The following is a 13,119-nucleotide window of genomic DNA, read 5'->3' as shown; positions in this document are numbered from 1 at the left end:
TCTCCAATAATTCCTGATGATCCAATTAATTAGGAGAGAATATCTGTAACAAATTAATGTAGTCCTCCTTGAGCCTATAAATAGAGAAAGATAGTTCAAGGAGGGGACTTTTTGCTTTTGATTACTTGAGGGTATAGATTTACGAGAGAATTAGAGCTAATACATTACGATATATTGTTTATTTTTCAGAGGTTGGTGAAACTCATAGAACCCTAGTTCTTTGATCACTCCTTTGAATCCCATATCAATAATAACTCAAGTGGACGTAGGTTATTACCAGTTTCTGGGGCCGAACCACTATAAATTCTTGTGTGCTTTACTGTTTTTGTCATTATATTCATTCCAACATATCTGTCCACATCATGCATTTTGACTCCGTGTCAGTTGACCGAAATCAGGGTCAACACCTATTAATAACACCTAGAAGCACGTTTTTAACCAAAGAACTCGGTTAGCGAGTTAAATTCACGGTTCAAAGTTCACCGTAGCTGTCTTGGGGTAACCAGGGCGTTACACTTGAGTTCTCCTAAAGCTAATTGCAAGTATATTGAATATGACATTAGATTTACACTTGCTCCCGGGAGTCTAAAGGGCTTGATCGAATTCCTGTTCCCAAATTTGACATGAGATGGTGGGACAACCAAGATCTTTGTACTTAGGCGGTGTCTTGCAGTCAATTACCGTGCTATCTTGTTCTACCAAGAATGCAATTTTTTTGACATGGTCCTTTCTTTTAACGGTGGACAAATCCTTGATAACTTTGGCATAAGTCGGCACTTGTTTGATCACACACAACAATGGCAATTTGATCTTCACTTGTGTTAAAAAGTCTAGGATTTCACCATGATTTTCCAGTAGATTTCAAAGCTTGAGGAAAGGGCACCTTTACTAGAATGCTTATTGGCACACCATGAGCTGGAGCGGGCATTGACATACTCGTTGTCTTAGTTAATGGTGAAATTGTACTTTGACCACCTTGAGTAGTGATGACATTAACCTCTTTGAGATTTGTATTTGTAGAGGAAGAGGTTTGTGCCATGTGTTGCCCTTTTTGATGGATTAGAGGTTGAGCGGGAAGTCTACCACGCTTTTGAACTGCCAAAGTAGTGTTTAACTTTGTCATTTGTCTTTTTATGTCTTTCATTTCCTCCACCATTTGTGTGATACAAGATTTGAGCTCTTGAGTTGAGGCTATTTGTGTTTGCGCAATAATTTTCAAGGTATTCTCAAGAGAATTACTTAATTGCATGTTATTTTGAGGAGCAGTGTACGCTTTTGGCGGTTGTTGCTGGTCAGGCCTCTATTGGCTCCTAGATGCTTGGTTTAAATCCTTCCAGCTGAAATTTGGATGGTTGCGCCAACCGGGATTGTAAGTGTTTGAGAAAGGGTTATAAGGCTTTTTGTAATCTCCTAAAGCATTGCATTGTTCCTCATTTCCTCCTCTTAGCTCACCAAGAGTAGGGCACTCTTGCGATTGATGTTTTGTCCCTCCATAGATGAAGCATGGATCTTGTGTCTCTACTTTTGTAGCTATGTGGATTCCTCTACCTTCTTGAGTTTTGAAAGCCTCGAATTATTTTCTCAATGATTCAATTTGGCTTTTGACGTTGTCCTCTGCCCTCAATTGGTAGATTCCGGTTGATCGTGGCTTGTCCATAGGACTCGGTCCATTCCATGTGTAGGACTTTACAGCAAGATCGTCGAGGTACTCGAAAGCTTCATTGGGAACTTTTTGAAGGAATTCTCCATTGCACATCATTTTTACTAATTGTCTTTGTCAGGTTGTGTGACCATCATAGAAATAATTGAATAGACGCCAAATTCATATCCATGATGTGGGCATTGATTTATCAAATGTCTAAACCTCTCCCAAACCTGATGGAAAGTTTCATGATCTTTCTGGATGAAGGTAGAGATTTGCCTCTTAAGGCTGCTAGTCTTATGAGGCAGAAAATATTTGGCGAAGAATGCTTTTGTCATTTCGTCCCATGTTCCGATAGATCTAGACCTTAAGGAATACAACCAGCTTTTTGCTTTGTCTTTGGGAGAGAAAGGAAAAAATGTCAATCTCACAATGTTGGTGACATCAACTCGGTTGTTGAATGTAGCCACCACCTCTTCGAATTCCCGTATATTCACGTAAGAAATCTCTTTTTCCAACCCATGGAAGGTTGGTAAGAGGTTAATCATGTCGGGTTTGAAATCAAAATTTGGCATATTTTTGGGATACATTATGCATTAAGGTATGGTTGTAAGCATAGGATGTAAATAATCCTGTAGCATTCTTGGTTGGAATTCATTTTGATGAGCCATCATGGGTGGTTCAGGAAGTCTCGGTGAATTGGGTGAATGTGAATGAATGGAAGAAGACGCCGAGTTAGGAGAGTTTTCTAAAGCTTCTACTTGTTGTCTCACGAATCTCCCTAGTGCGTCTTTATTTCATGGCATTGATTTTTTTTCTTTTTCTTTTTGTAAGTATTATAAGCGCAAATGTGTAATAGTGTAATAAGTATACACCAAAAATGTTCTCAGGCCAATTGGGAAGGCTGCCAAGGTACCACTTTAGGCCCAAGAGCTTTTCTAGAACTCCCTGAGGTTCTTAGAAAAGATTGGAGGGTAACGCTAATACATACCTTATTTAATAACTAATTTTTCTAAGACAGAACTGTAATCCCCCAAATTTCCTAATAAGGTTTAGGACCTTGATTAGGAGGCCGGGAGGGCCATAATTGATTTATTATGTCATTAAATGATTATATGCATGTTTATGTGAATTATATTATGATATGATGATAAATGCATGCATATTGGTCCATTTTTAATTATAAGGGCATTTTGGTAATTTGGCCCATTTATGGCATAATTGTGCATTTTCATGCATGTGGGTGAATTATGAATAATACCACATTATATGTGGATTTGTTTGAGCCATTCGGCATGAGACGATATTTGAATGCAAGTTATCGGTCTAGTCATAACGGGGTTAGTTTCGGGGCTCGGGGTGAGTCTCGGGGTAATTTGGTGATTAGAACATTACCGGGAATTAAAGGGTAATGGGATGTGATTTATTAGTATTTGAGAATATTGGGAATAATGGGAATTGGAGGACGTTAATTATGATTAGCGGGATAAGTGGTGAACATACTATTTTGCCCTTAATGGGTTTTGGGAGAGTGTTTTGACCCTAGGGGCATAATGGTCATTTTGGACCAAAATCAGTGACTTAGTCACCTTTTCCCTCAGCTGAAGGTAACCTTAGAAACAGAGCATCATCATCATCATCATCCTCTCTCTCTCTCTCTTCTCGATCATCTATTCCTCTTTCTTCCCTTTGGAATTTTGAAGCTAAGTTTGAGGATTCAAGTGTGGGAATCAAGGCTTGAGGTTCTAGGCTTGTGTTCATCCATTGAAGAGGGTTTAATTTTGAGCTTGAGGTAAGATTCAGCCATGAAATTTCTGGTTTTTACTCTGTTTTGAAGTTAGATTTGAGATAGAACATTTTATTATAGAATTGAGTAATTGGTGTGGTTTTTGGTGGTTCAAAGCTTGGGTTTTGTTGTGGGAATGTTGATTGTGTTGTGGGAATGCTTGGTTTGGATTTGGAGATGTTTGAGTAAGTTTTGGAAGGATTAAAAGAGGGAAAAATGAGGTTTTGATGGGAGAAAATAGGGGTTGTTGGCTGATGGCCAGGCAATGTCGCGGCACTTGGGAGGCAATGCCGCGACATAGGGTGCAGGAGCTTGAGGCTGACGCCTCTGTTTGGGAGGTGGGCCACGGCATGGTGAATGTAGGGCCACGGCCCTTAAGATCATTTTTGGCCAAAATTGAGTTTTTGGCTTGGGGACTCAAACCTTAGGCCTCAGGATCGTTCCTATTACCCGGTTTCATGGGATTTGATGTCCCGGAGGCTAGGTCTTGGTCCGGGAACCTTTATTATTGATTTTATTGATGGAATCTCATATTTGGTTATGACTAGGTGACCGCTAAGGGATCAAATGATTGATCGTTCTCAAAGGCCGTTCAATTATTATTTCTCGCTCGAATCAGAGGTAAGAAAAATGCACCCCATATGTGACATGCATGGTTATTATTGAGGCATGTCGAGTGTTCAAATGTGATGCATGTATGCACGAGAAACATGTGATTAGGGCATGCCATGAATATTGAATATGAGATTGATCAGAGCTTGAGTCTCTGTGTTTGTGCATGATCACAATTATGTTAGCAATTGTTAAGTAAGCATGCTGAATGCCCTACATTTGGATATTTGACATATGATATATGCCTGGTAGCATTGCTTACTTGTGCGTGGCACTAACTAACTAGTCAGAGTTGGCAATGGTGTTAGTATTAACTGTGAAGCTATGACCTACTTGTCAAGTTCGGCAGTAATACTGAGCACCGGTCACCTGGTATTGACTAAAAAGTCAAGAACAGACTTAGCGTGTTTAACGCAAGTCGATAAAGATTAGATCCAATCGACATCTGCATTGAATGACTCAAATGAGCATTAATGCCGGACCGACCTCAAGTTTGATAAAAATTATAAGCGCTTGTCTAGCCAAAGGCTAGTTACTTAGAGCCAGGGCCAGAGAGCCCCAGTGACTGTTTAGTCACATGGCTATGGGTGCTGAGCCCAGGTGACTACTTCGTCACATGACTGTGGGTGCCAAGCCCCGTAGTGACTTGTTTGTCAGCCTCTCATCTGATTAGAGCCATTGCCAGAAAGCCCAGGTGACTGCTTTGTCACATGGCTATGGGTGCCAAGCCCCGTAGTGACTTGCTTGTCAATCACTCATTATGGTTTAATAGTTGCTCAAAGTGACATTCACTCATCTGTTCAAGGCTATAAGCTCTGTATGATCATAATGATCATCATTTGCATGGCTGTGGGTGCTAAGCCCTGTGGTGACTTGCTTGTCAGTCACTCATTATGGTTAACAGAACCAGAAAGTGTTAAATCACTCATCTGATTAGGATTGACTTGAAAGCTATCCATTCAGAAGAGAAGTATTCCTCATCCTAGATTCCCAGCATTATTTGAACTTAATTGCATGCTTGAATAAGGCTATAATTGCTAGGCATGCCAGATATGATTTTGTGACATGTTATTACTGTTGATGAGCATATTGAGTTTTCTTGTTGGGTTTCGGCTCAAGCGTTCTCTGTGGTGCAGGTAAAGGCAAAAGAAAGCTGGACCATTCTTGAGTTGGAGAGCTTAGGTGACGATGTGTACATATGCGGCTGCTCGAGCACAACAGCCGAGGGTTGAAAGAGGAACTAGGGTTAAACCCTATTTTGCCGCTTAGATCGGCTGGTTGTAAATATTTTCTTGTAATTAACCTTTAAATTATATTTTTGGGATCCCAATGCATACAATAAACATTTTAGTGAAACGGATTGGAACTTAGGCATGTGATATTCCTCTCTCTTTTCCCATGGGTCGGAAGAAGAAAGTAATATTGAAGCCAGTGGCGGTTTCCAATGAGACGACGGTGGAAGTCCTCCCTTCGATCCAAGAAGTGGAGCCTGAGTTGACTACTGCTGAAGAGTTTCATGAACCTTGTGCTGATTTCGAGATGGATCGTGGAACTGAGGAGATATATGCTGGGAATATGAATCGCTCTTCGCCCAAAGCAGGGAACTGGGCTGAAGAGGTCGAGGAAGTCGATTTTCAGAACTCTGCGAAGGAAATTTGGAGTAAGTTCAAAACAAATCAAGTTCTCACCCCTTCTACCCGTCTGGTTTATACTGAACCTTTGAAAGTTGGTGAATAAATTGTTGCTCGTCTGGACTTGGAGGAGGTGGAGATTGAAGCCTCGTTTTGGAAAAATGCTATAGTATGTATTGTGCTTGGTGCCAACCCACCCTTCAGAGTTTTCGAAGGTTTTGTCAAAAGAGTATGGGGGAAACTAGGGGTTGATAAGATAGTAAGAATGCACTCTGGTTTCACATTGGTAAATTTCAGGGATGAAGTTACTCGGGACCTAATTCTAGAAACGGGAGTCATACACTTCGACAAGAAGCCTGTTGTCCTTCGTCCTTGGACACCAGACATGGATTCTGTGAGAATGGTGAAGTCTGTCCCGGTGTGGATTCGAATGAATGGTCTGGGTTTGCAATATTGGGGAAAAAATAGTCTTAGTGCTCTAGTGAGTACAATTGGCAAACCAATTATGGTGGACAAGGTGACCCAGAGTAGAGAGATGGTGAAATATGCTCGGGTTTTGGTGGATATGGAGATTTCGGATCACCCTCCTAACAGTATTGCTTTGATCAATGAACGGGGGCAGTTAGTGGAACAATCGGTTGAGTATGAATGGCTCCCTTCTAAATGTACAGCTTGTACTCAGTTAGGGCATATAGTGGCCAATTGTAACAAGGAAAAAGGAGTGGTTTGGCGAAAGAAAATCTCTGTTGAGAAAGGAGAGAAGTCAGATCAGGAAATTAATGGTTCTGAGACAGTTCACGAGCATCAATCTGAGGTTTCCATACCAGAAAACATAGTGCAAACTTCTACTATTATTGATGCAGAAGAGCGGGGTAAAAGCATATCTAAGGACTATGAGTCAATGGAGAGAACTGATCAGGGTATTCACATATCATCTCAGCTAGTTGGAACAGACAGAGTTGACAGTGCTGGCAATTGGATTACTCCCAAAAGGAGAGGGTCACGGGCAAGGGCTGCTCCTAACAAGACAGTAACAACTCCTAACAAGGTAGTAGCAGCTCCATTTAAGACTAATGAAAGAAATGGCTATGCGGTTTTACTTGAGTCCGGGGGTGGACAAGTGGTCACTAATTCTAACCCAACTACTTGATGGAGGTTTGTAATATGATAGGGTGGAATGTGAGGGGGATGAATAAAAAAGAAAAGCAGAAAGCTATTCTTGATGTTTGTAAAGAGAATAAAGTTGGTTTTGGAGCTCCTTTTGAGACCAAGGTAAAAAATGAGAAGCTTCAGGAGGTTTTTGTGAATAACTTTCATAACTGGGACTATTTTTCTAGTTCTATCACAGCTGGTAGGATTTTGGTTATTTGGCAAGCTAAGTTTGTGAAGGTTGAAATTTTACTTGAGGACTCTCAATTAGTCCATTGCAGGGTTAAAGTTTGTGGCCAGCAGGTGGTATTCTATGCCACTGTAGTCTATGGAAGTAATTCTATGGGGGAAAGGAAACATCTATGGGATAAGTTGGCTAGTATTGGTCATTTGAAACACCCTTGGATTATTTTTGGGGACTTTAATGCTATGTTTAGTTTCCATGATAGGAATGGTGGGAGACAAATTGTAGCTAAAGATCTCTCTGATGCTCAAAACTGGTTGGCTTTAGGCCAAGTGGATGAATTCAAGTGCTCTGGGGCGCACTTTACCTGGTCTAATAAACATGAAGTTGGAGACCGAATTTATTCTAAGCTAGATCGAGTTTTTATCAATGACTATTGGCTGGACAATTTCCCTAAATCTGAAGCTTGCTTCAAATGGGACTATATTTCAGATCATAGCTACTGTGTGATTAAAAGCCAGGAGTTGAATAAGGTGGGGTTCAAACCCTTTAGATATTGTAATCACTGGATGTCCTATAGAAGCTACAAGGAGACAATTCTGAACAGCTGGTATTCTTCTTTAGATTCGGGAGGTGGTTTATCTAAGATTGTGCAGAAGCTGTTTCGGGTCAAACATGTTTTAAAAAGATTTAGTAGGGAAGTGGTGAGAGATGTTGCCTTGGATTACAAGTTGGCTAAGGAGGATTTTAATATAGCTCAGGAAGCTTTGGATTTTAACCCCTCTGACATTTTGCTTCAGCTTGCTGTTTCTCAGAAGCAGGAGAATTTTTCTGTAATGCTGAACAGGTACTCCAGTTTTCTTAAGCAGCAAAGTAAAATTAAGTGGGTCAATTTCAGTGATGAAAATTCTAGGTACTTCCATGCTATTATGAGGAAAAGAAGGTTGGAAAATAGGATTACTTCTTTCTGTGTTGGTGATAAAATTGAGGATGATTATTCGACAGTAGTGGAGCATTTTCTCAATCATTTCAGGAAGTTTATGGGGAGTAGTAGTTCGGCCACTGAGGGTATTGATTTTACTTGTTTGAACCAGGGTAGAAGGCTGTCATTGGAGCAGCAAGTCAGGTTAATTCGGCCTTTTAGTAAGAATGATGTCAAGAAAGCACTTTTCAGCATCCATTCTTCTAAAAGCCCTGGGTTAGATGGATTTGGTTCAGGTTTTTACAAGGGATTATGGGAGTACATTGGAGAAGATATAACTCGGTCTGTGTTAGCTTTTTTCCAGGATGGTGCTTTGCCTCAATCGTTGAATGATACAGTGATCTCTCTTGTTCCTAAGGTGACTGACCCGAAATCAGCCAGTGATTACAGACCAATTGCCTGCTGTAATACACTTTATAAGTGTATCTCGAAGATGCTCTGCTCTAGGCTTTCAGAAGTGCTTCCTCTCCTTGTTCATAGCAACCAAGGAGCCTTCATAAAGAATAGAACTCTTGCGCATAATATTTTGATCTTCCAGGATCTCCTCAAAGGTTATACTAGGAAGCATATTTCAACTAGGTGTATAATGAAGATTGACCTTAGTAAAGCATATGATACTGTTGACTGGTGATTTGTGGAGGAGCTGCTTAAGCATCTTAGTTTTCCTTCTAGATTTATAGACTGGATTCTGGTGTGTTTAAAAGGAACGAGATATTATCTCCTCATGAATGGAAGGATTCAGGGTTCTTTCAAAGGGGAAAAAGGCCTTCGTCAAGGAGACCCCATATCTCCCCTTTTGTTTGTTTTGATAACGGAGTATCTTACCAGATTATTGGCTCATAGTTCTGGTAAAAAAAGGGTTTGGTTTTCACCCTTTGTGTAAGCAGCTTGGGTTGACTAACCTGTGTTTTGCAGATGACTTGATATTATTCTGTAAGGGCAATCTCAGTTCAGTGACTCATATTCAAGAAGCTTTCAAGGAATTCTGTTCTTCTACAGGTCTTTCAGCGAACAAATCCAAATCTCATATATACTTTGGAGGAGTTAAAGAAGACAATAAAAAGAAGATTCTTGAGTTGATGCAAATAGAGGAAGGTTCTTTTCCTTTGAAATACTTGGGAGTTCAACTTCGTCCTACTAAATGGAAAGCGTCAGATTGTGGGGTGATTTTGGATAAGCTGAATAAAAATCTCAATTGTTGGGCGAGTAGGAATCTGTCTTTTGCTGGGCGTGCTCAACTAATTCACTCAGTTTTGCTTGGTATCAGAAATTTTTGGATGAGCTTATTCATTCTGCCTTATAAGATCACAGCAGCCATAGACAAAAGTTGTCGTGACTTCCTCTGGGGTGTCAATGATAACAGGAGCAAACTTCATATCCCCTCTTGGGAGAAAGTTTGTCTTCCTAAGAAGTTGGGTGGAATTGGTTTTCGAGAAGGTAAGAAATGGAATATGGCTTTGATGGCGAAGTGTTTATGGGCGATCTCTAATAAACAGGACTGCCTTTGGGTTAGGTGGATTAACTCTGTCTATCTTAAGGATCATTCTATTTGGACTGTCCCTATTAAACATGACATGAGCTGGTACTTTAAGAAACTACTGAGGCTTAGTCAGATAATTGATACTACTACGTTGAAGCAAGCTGAAAAGGGAGGTAATTTTCGTGCCAAAATTTTCTACTCTTCTCTTGTTTCTGCCCAGAAAGTTTCTTATGCTGGAACTGTGTGGAATAAGCTGATTGTGCCCAAGCATAGATTCATTTATTGGCAAATTCTGAACAGCCATCTGCTTACCAGAGATCAGCTGAGTCGCATTTTGCCCATCCAATCTACTATCTGTCCTGTTTGTGCTTCAGCAAATGAATCTCACAGCCACTTGTTAATGGAATGCATCTTCTCTAGGAAATTATTTGGGGAAGTTAGTTGCTGGCTGGGTATGTTTCAGTGGCCGAAGTCCTATTTGGAGCTTCAGGATTGGTGTATGACAGCGATCAATTCTCTGCAGAACCAAGTTATTAATGCTGTTTTTGCTGCTACTTTGTACTTTATTTGGAAAAATCGAAACAAGTGTATTTTTGACTTTGTTTGTTTTTCAGCTAGTAGTCTTAGCTTAGAAATTAGGAAGATTGTCAAATATAGAGTTTTGGGTCTGAGTTTCCTTCTGCCTAGTAAAAGGGACAATTATATTCTCAATGTTGTAAAGGGTTGGTAGTGGTGTTTTGAGTGCAGCTGCTGTTGTTGCAGGCTGTGGTGTGGCTGTTTGTAGCAGTTGTTTCTTGCTTTGTTTTGTATCTTGCTTAGTTTTTGAATGAAGTTTTCCTTTTGTTCAAAAAAAAAAAAAACATTTTAGTGAAACGTTATATCTTAACCAAAATTTTTAACCCTAAACTATTAATCATACTTAGTTACACAATTATGGCCAAATAACTCGGTTAGCAAGTTAAGCATTATTCAAAATGTACACCGTAACGGTCCCTGGAGTTAGGGCGTTACAAGAACAAGTTTTTTTTTTACTAATTTCCAAAATTACACAAATGTTCTCAATACTTTATTTTTTATGCTTTAAAATTTTATGATTCACATTTTTGTGTTTTTTTTCTTCGAAAAAAGCCTAAATCTAGAATATAAAATTCTAAACCTAAAAGTAAGAGAAAATAAATAAATAAAATAATGACAAAAATGAATAAATAAAAAGAAACTAAAAATGAAAATTAGAGAGAAAAAAGATTAAAAGAGAACTAAAAAAAATTATACATTTTTTTCTAAAATAAAAATTAATTCACTATGCAAACCTTTAATTGTAAAATTACCTCCCTGGAAACGGCGCCAAAAATTGATATTGCCCAATAAACTCCTAAGTGGTCGCAGTAGTAATCAGGCTATGCCGTATCCACAAAAAGGTAAAATACAAATACAAAAGAAAAATTAGTAAATTAGAAATAATGTAACTTTGAAAAATAATCATTTTTAAACACTAAATAAACAAATTAAAGAATTAGAATCAGAAAGAAAATATGGAAGACATAAGTTTCATTCATGCAAACATATATATTTTAATAAAATTGATTCTACTCAACTATAATTCTACACCATTAATTATAGTTGGAAAATAGATATAATAAAGCTCACCTTAAAATATGTTCTTAATAAAATTATACTAACTTCTAATTTTAAAAACCTACCATATTATATATGTTAGAGCGACAAAATACCGATGGCATAATACAGTAAAAAGCATATAATATAACAAATATCCTAAATTAAATAAAGAGCCTAAATTATATAAGAACAACATGACTAGACTTATGTAAAAGACACAAATAAACTTAGAATAAAAACTAGAAGAAAATAAATTTAATTGTAAAAAATATATAGAAATGAAGAACAAAAACAATCAATATATTAAAAAAATATCATGTGAAACATGAACTTCACTCTAGCCTTTCCACAAAAGAATTTAGCCTTAAATAGTAATTGTTTCCACTCAAAAAGTATTAGAGAAATGAAAGAAACAAAAAATAGAAAATAAGTGTATTTCTCTCTAACTCTACTATCTACTTTTGTTTCCACAATCTGATGATTTTTTTTTACATTTGGCTCTCTATTTATAGTGGAAATGAAAATCAAAATGTGTAAAATCGTGTACAAAAGAATGGGAAAAATGGCTACAAAAAATGATGGAAAATGAGACTAGTGGGAGACAAGTTGCAGCAGTAAAGGGAACACATTGGCCACGTGTCACACACTAGTTGGCTCGACAGGCAAGGGGTAGCAGCTGCAGGTGAGTGGGGAACATGGTCAAGACGTGGCAGGCGGAATGGCAGGCGACATCAGGAGTGGCTGGCGTGTTAGGTGGCTCGACTGCATCTGGCAGCTCAGTTGCGTCAAGCGCTGGTGGTGGGACGCGTGTCAAGCAGGCAGGCACTGGGACAGCTACGTCAGGCTGCTGTCAGGTGTGGCAGCGATTGCCAGGTGTTGCACTCTGAGGGCTTCAATGGGTTTGGGCCGTTTGGGCTTTGGTTGGGCCTGGAATCCTATTATTTTTACCATTTTCTTGCTCCCAATCTGAATTTTACACACAAAGTCATATTAAATTAATATTTTCAATCTAAAATTATTTTGCAATTAAAATGATGAAAATATATCACTCAATTCTAATTTATGTACACAAATAGCTCCTTAAAATTCTCAAATTTACACACTAATCAATAATCTATTACAGATAGAAAAATGAGTAATATCTATTAAGATTACATGTTCTAGATCACATTACCATTTTATTTTTAATTTAAACATATATTCTTGATGAGGTGAAGTTTATGACCTTGTGCTCTACTTAGTGTAGATATGGGAAATCTACTTGGTGGTTAGTTTTTGATGAGATGAAACTTATGCTTTTCCGGTGTGGACATGGAACATGTATACATGGGTGGTTAACTTTTGATAAGGTGAAGTTTATGCTCATGGGAAATCTATATGGTGGTTGGATATGCGAAATATATATATGGGTGGTTAGCTTTTGATGAGGTGAAGCTTATGCTCTGTTTAGTGTTTAGTGTAGATATGGGAAATCTACATGGTGTTTAGTTTTTTATGAGATGAAACTTATGTTCTACATGTATATATGGGTGGTTAGCTTTTGATTAGCTGAAACTTCACTTGGGATTAGTATTTTTTTTTTTTTTTGTGATGTTCCATACAAAAGATATTAGGACATAGACAGGGTACATGATATGAGAAAAGCTATGCTTCAAATATTTTTATTTTAGTTTTTCCTTATGTAAGTGGTAAAGACCTTTGAACAATTATGAATGGAAATATAAAAGTTTATAGCACGCTGTTTGATTTAGCTTTAAAAATTGTGATTGTTGTAGTAATTTATTCATTAGTTGAACTTTTATTTTATTTTTTGTAAAATCCTTTTTTGCCCCTGGAAGTTAAAGGTGATTTAACAATAAGGACTAACTTGAGCCAAAAACTAAAGCTTGGGGGTTCAACTGATAAAAAAAAAAGAATGGGGTCCTAATTGATACACTTGTTGAAGGTTGGGGACCCCAAGTGCTATTGACCCTTATTATCGTTACTTTGTATTTTCAGTTCACTAAACTACGTCATTTTGTATTTAAGTATTTTTA

The 13,119-nt window shown here is 38.2% G+C and overlaps 2 protein-coding genes and 1 non-coding gene across 3 annotated transcripts; all 3 read left to right on the top strand.

Annotated features, from left to right (window-relative positions):
* The first annotated feature begins 1,825 nt into the window (after positions 1-1,825).
* LOC133827784 (small nucleolar RNA R71) lies at positions 1,826-1,932 on the top strand. Its single transcript, XR_009890434.1, has one exon. It is a non-coding gene; the product is annotated as a small nucleolar RNA R71 (small nucleolar RNA).
* A 4,004-nt stretch (positions 1,933-5,936) lies between these two features.
* On the top strand, positions 5,937-6,821 carry LOC133825626 (uncharacterized). The gene has a single exon (XM_062258540.1). The coding sequence runs from the start codon at positions 5,937-5,939 to the stop codon at positions 6,819-6,821; it is 885 nt and encodes a 294-aa protein (XP_062114524.1).
* A 38-nt stretch (positions 6,822-6,859) lies between these two features.
* On the top strand, positions 6,860-8,617 carry LOC133825624 (uncharacterized). The gene has a single exon (XM_062258539.1). The coding sequence runs from the start codon at positions 6,860-6,862 to the stop codon at positions 8,615-8,617; it is 1,758 nt and encodes a 585-aa protein (XP_062114523.1).
* Positions 8,618-13,119: the final 4,502 nt, after the last annotated feature.

Source organism: Humulus lupulus, chromosome 3, assembly GCF_963169125.1.
Source record: "Humulus lupulus chromosome 3, drHumLupu1.1, whole genome shotgun sequence".
In the NCBI taxonomy this organism is placed as follows: Eukaryota; Viridiplantae; Streptophyta; class Magnoliopsida; order Rosales; family Cannabaceae; genus Humulus; species Humulus lupulus.
This window is presented reverse-complemented; position numbering and strand designations above follow the sequence as displayed.